At 56.5% G+C, this 13,468-nt stretch overlaps 2 protein-coding genes across 2 annotated transcripts; one reads left to right on the top strand and one right to left on the bottom strand.

The window, feature by feature from the left end:
* The first annotated feature begins 319 nt into the window (after positions 1–319).
* LOC309842809 (uncharacterized protein C1orf232) lies at positions 320–3,808 on the top strand. The gene is made up of 4 exons (XM_082687611.1): positions 320–445; positions 1,782–1,865; positions 1,953–2,050; positions 3,446–3,808. The coding sequence occupies exons 1-4, from the start codon at positions 362–364 to the stop codon at positions 3,744–3,746; spliced, it is 567 nt and encodes a 188-aa protein (XP_082543737.1). The 5' UTR covers positions 320–361; the 3' UTR covers positions 3,747–3,808.
* Positions 3,809–4,890: 1,082 nt separating this feature from the next.
* FAM110D (family with sequence similarity 110 member D) lies at positions 4,891–8,053 on the bottom strand. The gene is made up of 2 exons (XM_082686160.1): positions 7,958–8,053; positions 4,891–6,160 (listed from the first exon to the last, which is right to left on the bottom strand). Exon 2 carries the CDS (start codon positions 6,064–6,066, stop codon positions 5,227–5,229), a length of 840 nt encoding a protein of 279 aa, XP_082542286.1. The 5' UTR covers positions 6,067–6,160; positions 7,958–8,053; the 3' UTR covers positions 4,891–5,226.
* Between the last annotated feature and the right edge of the window lie 5,415 nt (positions 8,054–13,468).

Genomic DNA, 13,468 nt, shown 5'->3' with positions numbered 1-13,468 from the left:
TGAATGAAAACAGATTTTTCCTGGAGCCATTCCAAGAGATCAAATTCAAACTCAAGTACCCCTAGGGCCAGGAAAGAGGCTTCCATGGAGATGTCTTCATTATTCTTGGCCAATATGGGTCAAGACCAGGGACTGAAGCCACAGAAGCCAGCTCTGTCCCATCCCCACCCCAGACTCCTCTGGATCAGATTCACCTGCTGGACACTGTGCCAGATGGGGAGACTGGTGCATCTTTAATGAAGTCACCTGATCCCTGGGACAGGCTCCTGGCCTCACCAAGTTCCTGGAGCCAGACCCACTGGGTGACCACTGAGTCACTGCCTGTCTGAACTAGGGTGCCAGGTGTGTTTCCCCTGCAGCCATGAACCAGGCCTTCTGGAAAACCTACAAGTCCAAAGTGTTACAGACCCTAAGTGGAGAACCTGAGGAGGACCTGGCAGAGGAGGTGGGTACGGTCCATGCTTGCTGAGTGGGTCCTGGAAGAGGGGCAGCAGGTGTGAAAGTTACAAGGAAGGGCAAGGGACAGGCTCTGGGGGAAGGGCACATTTGTGCAGAAGCCAACAGCACATTCAGGGATGACAAATGGCATGGTGCAGAAAGCCAGGGTATTGAAGAAAAGTGAGGGAGAAGATTTGGGGACCACCAGAAGAATAGTCATTGTCTCCAAAGATCTCAAGGGTTACCGCATGGAAGAAATCCTTCCAGCACCAGTGGGCAGTAGCCACCGGGGGTACGTGGGGCTTGACACGACTTTCTAGTGGGCAGGGCTCAGTGGAATGCAGATGGCTTGCCTTGAGAGGAAGAGGGTCCTATGGGACTGGAAGTAGGAAAAGCGGCACTTAACGTGGAGTCACCATTGCAGCATCAGGTCAGAGCCTGAACTTGGACCATCTTTGTCCTGACATTAAAGATCAAAAAAGGCTCTGAAACTGGGAACCGTCTTCCATCCAGATGCTGTGATATACGGTAGTTGTGCAAACAGGTGTTGCAAGGGCAGGAACTATTTCTGTAAGGGTGTGTGTGTGTGTGTGTGTGTGTGTGTATGTGTCAATGTGAAGAAGCATCTGTCTAGACAGGTGGGTGTCCCAGGCTGGGCTTGTGTAGAAGTAGCTGTGGGTTTGGTATGAGGACTGGGGTCCGTGCAGAATGTCCATGAAGTTGTACGGGTGGGCGTGAACTAGAGATAGGGATTTTCGGGTGTGTGGATTTGGGGCATGTCTCTTCCGGAGACCCTCTGTGCAGGCACTGGCAGGTGTTATGTTTATCCTGTGTGTTCGTCTCGGCCTTGGCATCTGTGGAGCGGTGGAGAGGTGGAGGGAGGTGTGGGTGGGCCTCCGGGCAGCCATCTGCATTGGTGTAAGTGTACAGGTGTGAATGGGGTAACCAAGGACATGTTCTTGTAGAGGTGCCTCCCAGGATGTACATGTAGCACAAGGGAAGAGGTATAGCCGTGTGGGGTTGCTCACATACAGGTGTGTCTGCATTGGCATGCATGCCCTTATCCACACATTTCTGGGTGCGTGTGGATGGATGTGTCTGTGGGTGAGCAGGTGTGTGCTCAAGGTTGTCTGCAGGGGTCTACTATCCAGGTAAGGTATGGGACTCGTGGCTTTATATAGAGGGCCACCTGTCTGGATTTACGGGCTGTGTGAGTGGATGAGATGGGTGTTTAGTTGGAAGGGTTTGGGGTACTGGAGTGTGCGTACCAGGCTAGCAGTCAGGGAGGGAGGTCTTATTCCTCTGGGGCCTCTCTCATCCTGGGAGGGGGTCTTGTGTCCCAGAGAGGGAACCCAGCGTTAGCGGAATCTGAGCCGGCAGAACCCGCAGAAGAGGCTTTCCATTCCATGTCACAGTTGGCCCGCCGGGTGAGTTTTCCCTTCTTCACCCCAGCCCGGGGCGCCTGGCAGACGCTGCTGTGACCCCCTCCCTGACTCCCAGCCCGTTCCTCCCAGGTTCAGGGGGTTGGGGTGAAAGGTTGGCTGACAATGTCGTCTCTGTTTAACAAAGAAGATGAAGACAAGCTACTGCCACCGGAGCCCTGTGCGGACCAGTACGTGCGTGTTGGTGGGGGCTGGGCTGGGCCTGACGTCCCAATGTTCTTTCCTTCTGATCTATTTGTCTATCTTTCTGACCAGGGAGCCAGGGGGAGAGCCAGCTCCTGGCCATTTATGTTTCTCTCATCAGGAAAGAAGCCAAGTCGACATATCTGGAGTTTAGGTTAGCTCTCAGGAGGACTTTAAGGGCTGTTGGAATTGAGGTGCTAGAAAGGTACTTTATACTCTCTCTCCTCCCCATCTGCATGGTTGGGGGGTGGTCCTCTCCCTACAGCTGAGGAACAGAAGAGAGAACATTTAGGTGTTCAGAACAGAGGATGGTCCAGACCAGTGGTTCCCAGTGCTGGTCTAAACCCTCCTCCTCCTAGGAAGTTTGTGCCAGACCCTCAAAGCTTCAAAGCTTCTGATTCGGCAGGTGTGGGCTGAGGCCTGGGATCTGTATTTGCAGCTTGCTTGGGAGGACCTGAGAGGCACTAGTTTAGTTAGGAACCACTGATTTAGAAGGGCTTTGATGCTGGGGGTAGGGGTAGGACCCAGGGCAGCTCCTTTCTCCTAGCTCCATTCTGGCACACACTCCCGCTCTGCCCTTTCCTCCAGCCCAGTCACACCCTCTTTCTTTGACACTCCCTTATTCCTTTCTCCCCTGGGGGTCCCCCTGACCCACCCATCTCTCCCTCCCCAGGGGTCCCTTTCTTCCTCCTGGCGCTCACCCCCTGTCCTTCCCAGAGCTCCAAGGACTCCTCCTCAGATCTGAGGCTCCCACCTCAAGACTCGGCATCGCTCCTTGACTGCCCTTCCCCCACACGCCTTTCCACCCCTCCAGTCCTCCTCGCCACTAAGCCCTCATCTAGGCCTTTCTCATTTCCTTGGGTCGCTCCACCTATCCTTCTCTCCAGTGTGTCCTCATTTTCCCAGTCCCCTTTTCTCTCCATCGCTCTCGCCCCCGCCCCGCCTCTTTCCCCAGGGCTGCAACCCTGGTTTCCCGGACCTCTGCTCCCCGAGCCTGACTCCGCCCCAACCATCGCTGGGCCCCGCCCCTCGTCCCGGATCCTCCCACAGCTTTCCAGACTTCACGGCTCGGGCTTTCTTCCCTCCTCTGGCTGTACTCCTCTCCCGGTCTTTCTTAAACGCCTGACCCCGACTCTTTCCCAGGAATCGTGGTCTCAGTCCCCTCTTCCCAGACCCCTCACCTGATCCCCTGACACTGTCCCGTCCCAGCCGCCGTTCCCTGTGCCTCTGAGCCCTCCGCGGACCTCCAGTCTCCCGCCCCACCCCCGTCACCTGACCTCCCTCTGGCTCCTCCTGTCCCACTACTGGCGCCTGCGCCTTGTCTCCCCTCTTCGTTCTCTCCTTGGGCCTCTCGGCCGATGACACCCGTCCTAATCCCGCAGCCCGCTGGCGGCGCGGTCCCCCTCTCAGGCAGTGACCGCGACGGAGGCGGAGCCGCGTGGGCCGGGATTCTGGGACGCGTTCGCCAGCAGGTGGCAGCAGCAGCAGGCGGCAGCGGCGTCCATACTGCGCGGCGCCGAACCCAACCCGGAGCCAGACCCCGAAGCCCGGGACGAAGCCGCAGAGGAGGCCGCTGAGCGCCCCGAGCCGGGGGAGGCCGACAACGTAGCCGGCTTCAAGTGGGGCTTTCTCACCCACAAACTGGCCGAGATGAGGGTGAAGGCTGCGCCCAAGGGCGACTAGTCGGCGGGCCCAGCTGGACACCCCCTTTCTTCCCCCACTCCCATAAAAACCCTGACCCGACACCCCGTGTGACCGCGTGCCTTTGTCCGGACGGCGGGGATGACTGCTTTTGGGTGGGCAACCTCAAGGCAGATCCAGCTCAAAGCGCCCTCACTCCCTTCCCCCACAAATGTACAGGGAGAAAATGACGAGACAGCCCTGGCGTCGGATTTAGGATACAACTTTCCAGGAAACTGGGGAACCCCAGAGAACAGGCCCCCATCACCTTGTTCAGCCTCTTTAATTCAACAAACGTTGCCTGTGGCCCTCCTGAGCGCAACGTCCCTGCACTGGGGGAAGGTCAGTGACTCACCGACCAGCGGGTTCCACAAAAGGTGACAAGTTGAGACACAAAAATAAGGCTGTACTTGGGAGCTCAGAGATGAGGCCAACTGAGGAATTCAGGAATTTCGGAGGGAGAATGAATACATGTAATCTTAGAAGGATGAGTGGAGAGGGGAAGGTAGCCCAGGCAAAGGAAGGAGGACCCTAAGCAAAGACTTGGAGATGTGGACTTGGAGGCAATCGAATGACCTTGTGTGTCTTTGAGGGAAAGGAAGACAGTGGCCCTATGTGGGGCTGCTAATGATCAAAGTCCTGGTTTGAATGGTCCCTTCCTTTAGTGTCCTCAATTCTGGATTTTTCCTGTCTCAGCCCATTCATAGCTAGTAACCAAAGAGTGCAGCAAATCTCCAGGAATGGGGGCCTTTTCGGGCCAGCAGACCCACATTTCTGGAGCAGACCCCTCCCCAGGACTCACCAAACATGCTGTTCCAGGCTCCCAGATCTAGCCTGGATCGACCTCTGGGGGTCGATGGTGGAGATGATCATAATGGAGTTAGTACTGATTCAGTAGTGGTTTTAGTGGCTGTCGTTTATTGAACACTTCCCTATATGCCGGGCACTTTACCATGCGTTTTATGACCATTTCAAAAATATTTTGATCACCGAGGGGTGCAGCTGTGGTTCGGGGAAGTTAAGTGCTTGCCCAGGGTCACACAGTGAGCCGGGAACTCGCATTCCAAAAACCCAGGCGCTTAACTCGGCGCAAGCCCGCCCCGCCCCCTTCCTCAATAGCTGCTCTCTAAGCCAACATCACGACTCCTTTAAATAACGTTTTGGCTTTATTCAGCAGGTTCTCCGATCTCCCACCCCAGGCTTCTCTCCCCAGATCCGGCCTCCACAGGGGCCACATAGCTGCCCCCTCCCCCTCGGTCGTCTGCTCTGGGAAGGGCCTTCCGAATCATTCTGTCCCATCCTCCCAAGGTTCGCGGTGTGGGGGGGGGGGGGGTACCAAGAATCCAGAGGGAAGGGCTTTCCTAAAGGCACCCGGCGCCTCAGAGACAGGGCGCCCCTGCCCGTGCCCGGGTCCAGCCCTGCATCCACCCCTTAGCCCTCCCGGGACCCTGGACCCCGGACCCCGGACTCCGAGCGGCCGCGATCACACCTCGGACTCGCGCGGCGGGCCGCGGGCGCGCTGGCAGCCGTACAACCACTGGATGACGCGCGCGTTGCGCTCCACCACCGACACCGGGGGGCGCCCGTCCCGCGCCGAGCCCGCCGCCTCCGAGCCGCCGCCGCCGCCGCAACCACCGCCACCGCCGCCGCCAGCTCCGTCCGGGCGATCCGTGTCACTGTCGCTGGACGTCCAGTCGCTGGCGTCCCCAGAGCCTAGCGGCGGCGACGTTCCGGGCTGGGAGCTGGCGTCGGCGCCCCAGCTCTGCGGAGAGAAGCGCTCAGCGCCCAGCACCTCCACCAACGCGCGCTCCAGGCCGCAATAGTTGAAGAAGCGCTCCTTCTCCGACAGGGGTAGTGAGCATGTGGGGCACAGCGCCCGCTTTCCTGCCGCTTCCGGGGCATCTTGGGGCGCGGCCCAAACCCCAGGAGCCGCTGGTCGCTCTGTTGGGCTCGGACTGCTCGAGGTGGCGTCTCGGGGGGCGCCCAGGAAGAGGCGCCTCACCAGCCCCTGGCCCTTGGCATTCTCTTTGTTCACCGAAGCCTTGCAGTCCCGCTTCTGGCGGTAGAAGATGAGGGAGTCAGGCCTTGGCAGCCTCCTGCCGCTGCTCCGGCGGGCGGGCCCGGGCGTCCTGGGCGATGCAGGGGGCCCCAGCTCATTGCAGGGGTGCGGGGTGAGCGGTCCGGGACCCCCACGCAGAGCGGGCTCCTGGCGTCGTGCTATCACTTGGTGGGTCTTGACATACTTGGCTTTGTCGGCCTCCAGCCTCTCCACCGCGCTGGGGGTGCGTCCCCTGGACGGGGTGGAGGGAGAGGCCAGGATCATCTCAGCGGAGCTGGACAGGATTGTACCCCATAAGCCACTGGAAGTAGGCAGCTAGTTGAGGAGCCAAGAGTAACTGGCCGGGGCTTCCTGGTGCCTGCAGGGAAAGAGGAATGGTCAGGAAGAGAGTCCCTGAACTTCTCCTGCCGTTGGTCCTGGGAATAGGATCAGCCAGCCACCCCTCCTCCATCCAAATCAGCCGGTACAGTCCTCAAGGGGCAGAGAGGCTCAGGCTACCCCTCCCCCTCTCTATCCCTCAAAGACATTGCGCAGGGGCGCCCTGGCCACCCAGAAACATGCTCCTTTGAGGATGCCCCAATCTGGCCATAGAGCCATGCCAAGCAAGCATCAGCAAGTGGGACACTTGGAAAAGGAAATGGGGCTGGTCCCGGCTCAGTTCCCGAAAGTGGCCTCAACCGGAAAAAATACCTCTTCCCAACCCAGCAACTTTGAGTCCAAGACAAGAAGGCTCCCCAGCCACAGGCCGGCTCCAGCAGGGCCCACCCTTCCCGCCCCCAAGCACCCGAGGTCAGGGATATAACCACAGGGTAGGAGCCTCCGGTAATCACAGCCAACTGCCCTGCCCAGTCCCAGCTGGGCCACAGGGAAAGAGGCAGAGAGGTGGCGACCAGGTCATGTCACCCAGCCACCTCCCACCTCTGTACCCCTGCCAAGGGAATTCCACAGTGCCCGCCTGTGAACACCACCTTGCCTACCTCTGCATTTCCATTTACAGAAAAGGAAACTGGTAGAGAGGAAAGGGCTTGCTCAGGTCTCTACTGAGAGGTAGGGGCTGGTATTGAAACCTGGGTCTCTAGCCTTGCAGTGCAGAACTAGTTCAGATGGCCTGTCTCTCTATCCCTCTCATGTTTTGCTTCTCTTCTTGCTGCTATAATCCCAAGCACTTTCCATTAGACCTGGGCCCTTTGCCTCACTAAAAAGTTCCTTCCACAGATTCTTCCCAATTACTGGCACTCCCAGCAATCTGCCCTCAGGGTCTCTGTCCTCTTCTCATCCTGAGACCCCCGTGACCCTTGTCCACCACCTCCTCTGCCACTGGGGAAGGGGACCAGAAGGGGTTGTAAATCAAGAGCTGATGATGCCATTGGCAGTAAGAGAATGGGCCACCCACAAGGCTCAGCACAACCCCTCCCACCCCTGCTCCCTCCTCCCTGAATCCTCCATTCAGTTGAAAAGGACATAGAAGTTTTGGGGGCTGAGAGGACCTCCAGTCAGGAGGTCACAAAAGAAGAGAACTTTCCAGGATAGGGGGAGGCCAGAGACCCTGCCAAACCCCCCACTCCAGAGTGTGTGTGTGTGTGTGTGTGTGTGTGTGTGTGTGTGTGTGCACGTGCACACACACACACATCACTATCTAGTGTCTAGTAAGTCAGTCCATAGGTAGTTGGTGACTGGTGACTGCGAACGCAGGCAGCCAGGAGAGCTTGGCAATGACCTCCCTCCTGGCTCCCAAGAACTATACCAGGCAATGGGTCCGATTCCAAGGTCCCAAGAGGGCACTGTGCTTATCTGACCTTATGGGTATGCTCCCATCCCTTTCCCTCTTCCCAGCCCTGAGCAGCAAGGCTATAAAAAGTCCCTAAACACAGGGACTAAAATAGTCTGCCATCCACCGTCTCTTCCCTGCCTCCTGGGTTGGCCCTGATGCTCGCCCACAGATGTTCCGCCCTAGAAGCCTGGCAGACATCCTTGTGCCCTCCGTCCCCTTTGCTCACCTTCTCCCAGTCCTGTGGTTAGTGGTCTGAACTTTGATCTGGACTTGGTGGGGTGGGGGAGGGCGGGAAGCATTTGGTCACTGGTTTGGTGCCAGCCTCCCTGCCCTTGGGTCCCCGAGTGCCTTCCCACCCCAGCCCTGGGCTCGGGATGCACTCACCTCTGTGCCCTCACTGAGGCTAGGCTTGAAGCAGGGGTCCCTGGGCAGGACCAGACAAGGGCAGGAGGGACAGTAAGGACTGGAAGTAACTTTGGTGGCAGCCAAACTCCACTCTCCACAGGAAAAGGAGAGAGCCTCCACACCCGCCCCTCCAGATTAACCCTTGCCTTCCTGACCTGGAGCCTGGTCTCCAGTTAACTCCTTCCTGGTCACAGTCTCAGTACTGGAGAGGACCTTCAGACCAGGTCCAGACCCTTTATTTTATAGATGGTCATACAGGCCCTGACAGGCTAGGTGATTTGCAAGGAGGCACAGCAAGGTTGGGGTACAGCCAGGACCCAAACAAGGTCTCCTGATTCCCTAGCTCCCTCCAGAGGCCTGGGGTAGGGATATGCTAGTCATGTGAGGTCAGCCCCCTCTGCTAGGCCTTGGCAGAACCTCTTAGTTAAAAGACAAGGTAGAGCAGGGTTCTAGCCTATTGTGCTTGTTTTCCTCTGTAGCAGGTTTAGGCCTGTCCTGGCTGGGATGTGTGGAGGGTGGCAGGCCTGCTCTCCCTAGGGGTGAGGCCAGGAATCTGCAGCCCAAGGGTGGGGTCTTTGGTGCTGCGGATGGACGTGCAGGGCGAGCCTGTCCTAGCATGTCATGTCTTGGCACGACAGTCACCTTGGAGCCCATTGGAGGTGCCTCTGCCCAAGGTCCTCTGATGGCCAATGGGATTGGCTGGGAAAAGGGAGATAAAGGGATGATTCCGGGGCCAAGCCTGTGTCTTTGGCCTCCTTTCTGCTTTGCCCCACTGGGGACTTCTCAAGGTGACATCTCATGTCTCAAGGCGAAGCCCTGTCCCCACAGCGCTGGTGTCAGGTAATTTCCGCCCCCATCTCTCCAGTAACCTGCAGCACCCAGAGCTCATAGCTCAAAGCCCTTCCCAACAGGCCCCTGCCCCACCCCTAGCTGGCCACTTTCCACAAACCCCTTTCTTTCCCTTGTAGAACTGTTAATGTTTGCAAAGCACATTCACACCTGTGCTCTTGGATCTCCTTTGTTTCTCCTAAGAACTCGGGGTGGGGGGGTGGGGGGGGTTGGCGGTAGGGGTGACCACCCCACCTGAAGGATGAGGAAATGGGATCTTGCCAAAACCCAACTCTGAAGCCACCCGCGCTTTATGCTGCACCCTCTGCCTGTCAAGTAAGGTAATGAGTTTGAAAAACCCAGGAGGCCCATTTGCTGGTAAGAGATTTTAATCACATAGTCAAGGGAAGGTTTTTGGGTTTTTTTGTTTGTTTGTTTATTGGTCCACGATAGTTCCATATTGCATTCTGATGCTATCTATCTTTGCAAAATATTTTCATCTAGGGGCGCCTGGGTGGCTCAGTGGCTTAAAGCCTCTGCCTTCTGCTCAGGTCATGATCCCAGGGTCCTGGGATCGAGCCCAGATTCGGGCTCTCTGCTCAGCAGAGAGCCTGTTTCTTCCTCTGTCTCTCTCTCTGTCTCTGTCTCTCTCTCTCTGCCTACTTGTGATCTCTGTCTATCAAATAAATAAAATCTTAAAAAAATTTTTTTTTTTTTATCTACATGCTCACAATTCATTCATGGGACAATCTTGGGGAGTAGGGGGTTTTACTTCCCCATTTAACAGCGGATAATACTGAGGCTTAGAGATGTGAAAGGATCCGTCCAAACTCACACAATAGACTAAGAGTTAACTTTTTTTTTAACAGCTAACTTTTATTGGGGATTAACATATGCTAGGCATTGTTCTGTGATTAACACATTTAATCCTCAAAACAACCCAGTGAAACGGGTACTTTTATTCACCTAATTTTACAGATGTGCAGGCCCCTAGCACTGAGATCTGGTTGTGAAGGGGTTAAGCATGGAGGCTGGGCAGGGCCCAGCTGGGCTGCTGTCAATGGCAGGAAACCTGGCCTGTGAGGGAGGGGGAGGATGGGGCTGTTGTGTCTGACTTGATGCAACCCCCATCCCTTTGGTCTTAAAGGAGCCTCCAGGTTGGGTGGAAGGGCAGCCAGAGTAAGGGTTGGAGGGGGTCAGGGGACTTCTCAGCTCTTTTCTAGGGACTAAGACAGAGTTTGGGCTACAGAAAGAGGGGATTCAGAGTGGAACACAGGTGCCACCCTGGGGCAGCCCCCCCCCCCCCCCCCCCCCCCCCCCCCCCCCCGTCTGAGGACGGTAACTGGAAATGACCCTGCCTCCTTGTGGGAGCACTCTGTTAGAGTCAGAGAGGGAGCTCCAGGCCTCAGAGCACCCAGTTAGAGAGGGGAGACACAGCTCTGCCCTCAGCAGTCCAAGATGGGGGGTGTCTGAGGGGTGACAGTTCCCTGTCCCAGGATGCCAGTGGACACATACTGGCAGAAAGGCTCATGAAGGAGAGGTCAAACTAGATCGGCTTTCTGGGTAAAAGAGGCCCCCGTACCCCCCCCCCCCCACAAGGAGTTAGAGGGGATCGGTTGTGGGGGTTGGGGGAGATCATGAGGTGGAGATCCAGCAACCCGCTTGCTGGGCTCTTGGTCTCACTTGCTATGAACCGGATCCTCTGTCTTTCTGGTCATGGATCCCCAGGGAGATCCTTAAAGTGGCTCCTTCCGGTGCAAGAGCCAGGACTTTGAGCCCATGGGAGGCCAAATCTGAGAGAGGTTTCCTTCCTATTTCCGAGCTCATTGAGCTCATTCCCGGATCACCTTGATGATCGATTGGAATGGGTCTGAGTCAGAACCGGCTCCTTCCGGAGGAGAGAGTTGGGGGGAAGGGGGTGTAGGCTGGGGGGCAGCTCTGGTCAGTGTCGGGAATAATGAGATGGCTCAGGAAGGCCTTCAGATCCAGCCCCAGACCCCAGACTAAGGGCGGGGGGGGGGGTGCTGTTCTGCCCCCACCCCCCCGCCCTTAGCAGCTAGCTACGGCCCCCCTCACCCCAGCCACAGGCACCTCAGCCCTGTCTTTCATGCTAACCCTGGTGTGGCCGCTCACTGGCACCGTGGCCTGGAGCACAAGCTTAACCTCTTTGAGTTTCCTTCAGCGTAAAATGGGAATGACAAGACTTAGCTCTTGAGCGGCAGGAGGAAGTAGTGGCTGCGGTGACTGGGAAAGCCTCTGGTGCTGTAAAGAGCTCATAAATGTTAGACGAAACTGCCTTTTAGCTCCTGCCCAGCCCCGACACCTTCCCGACACCTCTGGCCCAAATCCTTTCTCTAACTCCGCAGTCTCAGCTGCTGTCAACAAATCATCCTGGACACTGCAGTGAGCTGTGAGGTCAGCAGATAGGTCAGACATGGTTTCTGCTCTCAGGGAGCTTGGCCTGCTTAGGGGCTGGGGGTGGGTGGCGGTGGCAGTGGGCAGAGGCATGACAGACTGATCACAGCTCCAGCCAGGGCAGTGCTTCTGTGACAGAGGCCAACAACGCAGGGGACAGCAGAGGACATTTGTTCTTCCAGAGAAGCTGGGGGCAGGGAGGAAGGGATTTCCGGCCTGGCTGGGAGTTGGGGGGGGGTGTTGGGGGAGGGCCTGTGAGAGCTGGAGACCTAAAGACAGCAGGAGGGCCAGGGGGTCAGTGAGGGGGTGCAGGGACAGGGAGCGGGGAGAAGGGAGTGAAGGAGAGGGACAGAGACAGAGGGAGAGAGAAGGAGGAGAGGACTAGCAAGGGAGAGGGGCTGGGGGTTGCTGAGAGGGAATATGGGGTGAGGAGAAGGGAGAGGTTCTGTGAGGAGATGTGTGAGGTGGTGGGGGTCCTGAGAAGAGGCAGCTCCGAGGAGAGATAGGGCTCTGGGTGGGGTCTGGCTTAGAGAGCAGGAGGGGCTCACGCTATTGTGGGCACCAAGGGAGGGACCCCTCTGCTGGCCCCATGCACCCCCACAGAGATTAGAGCAGCTACTGTGCAATTCGGGGCCTTCCGTTTAGGAAAGAATCTCAGCCACAACAATAGCCTGGCTCCAGCTTCTCCCGGTGAGAGGTGTGGCCTCTGGGCAGAGCTGGCGCCCCCCCCCCCCCCCCCCCCCCCCCGCACCCACTGCGGGAAGTAGGGGGATGGCGGTAGGGGGGCGTGGAGAGGAAGGTGTCGTTAAAGGTTGTTTGTGGAGCACCTCCGCGTTGCCAACCAACGAAGTGAATAAGAGATTGGATTTCTGCTCTCTCAGTATGTGGGGCATGGTGTTAGAATGAGGAAGCCAAGCCTATGTACTGTGTGCCCTGTGCAGGGCGCTTTGTGCAGTAAACCACCCCCCCTACCCCCTGTCCCTGCTTCTCACCAAATGCCATGTGAACGCGGTGAGGGAGCAGCCCGGGTCAGAGAAGTATCTCAGCCGGGTCCACAGCTGGCAGCCGGAGAGCAGGGCCTGCAGAACGAGCTCCCAGCTCCCTGCCCAGCAGAAGGCAGTACCTGCAGCATCCTGTTCCCGGAATGAGGGCAGCCCCAGCTGCAGTGCTCACTGCCTCCACCTCCGCGTCCACGTCTTCTTCAGCACCTCCATCATCCCCACCTCCCAAAGCTGTCCTAAGCAAGGTGCCTCCACATCCAGTACCAGGAACAAAACCCATCCTGTCTCCACCTAGTGCAGGAAGGAACATGTGGGCAAGAAACGGGGGTTCTTGTGGAATGCAGCGGCAAGAAATCTACCCTCTGGCAAGTATTGACAACTATGAGTTCATAATGACATGTTGAAAAATGCGGCTTGATTTTCTTTTTTTTCTTTTTTTTAAAGATTTTATTTATTTATTTGACAGACAGAGATCACAATTAGGCGGAGAGGCAGGCGGGGGGGGGGGGGAAGCAGGCTCTCTGCTGAGCAGAGAGCCCCATGCAGGGCTCCATCCCAGAACCCTGGGATCATGACCCGAGCCAAAGGCAGAGGCTTAAACCCACTGAGCCACCAAGATGCCCCACTTTTCTTTTTTAACACAGAGAAAGTCATGAAAATATCAAACATGACAGAACTTAATTATTATTGAACATATATGGGTATTTTGGTCAAGGGATAGCAATACTGGATGAGTAAGAAAATAAAGATGTGACTAATTCACAAATTGTTCCATCTTTATTCCATAAAATCTATTTTTCTTGCTTTGATTTGAGCAAAATTACCAAGTATGTTGCTATAATGAAAAGTTGCAGAGCTACTGGCTGGCTCAGTCATTAGAGCATGTGACTCTTGATCTCAGTGTTGGGAGTTCAAGCCCCAAGTATAGAGCTTACTTAAAAGGACAAAAAATAAATGGAAGAGTAAAATGCATTGTTTAATATTGCAAGATAGTCTTTTTTTTTTTTTTTAAATCAGAGAGAGAGAGGGGGAGAGAGCGAGCACAGGCAGACAGAATGGCAGGCAGAGGCAGAGGGAGAAGCAGGCTCCCTGCTGAGCAAGGAGCCCGATGTGGGACTCGATCCCAGGACACTGGGATCATGACCTGAGCCGAAGGCAGCTGCTTAACCAACTGAGCCACCCAGGCATCCCTGCAAGATAGTCTTTGGCCATAATATGTTAACTATTGCAAAATCCATCTGCACAT

Source organism: Mustela nivalis (genome assembly GCF_964662115.1).
Source record: "Mustela nivalis genome assembly, chromosome: 10".
NCBI classification, from domain to species: domain Eukaryota; kingdom Metazoa; phylum Chordata; class Mammalia; order Carnivora; family Mustelidae; genus Mustela; species Mustela nivalis.
This window is presented reverse-complemented; position numbering and strand designations above follow the sequence as displayed.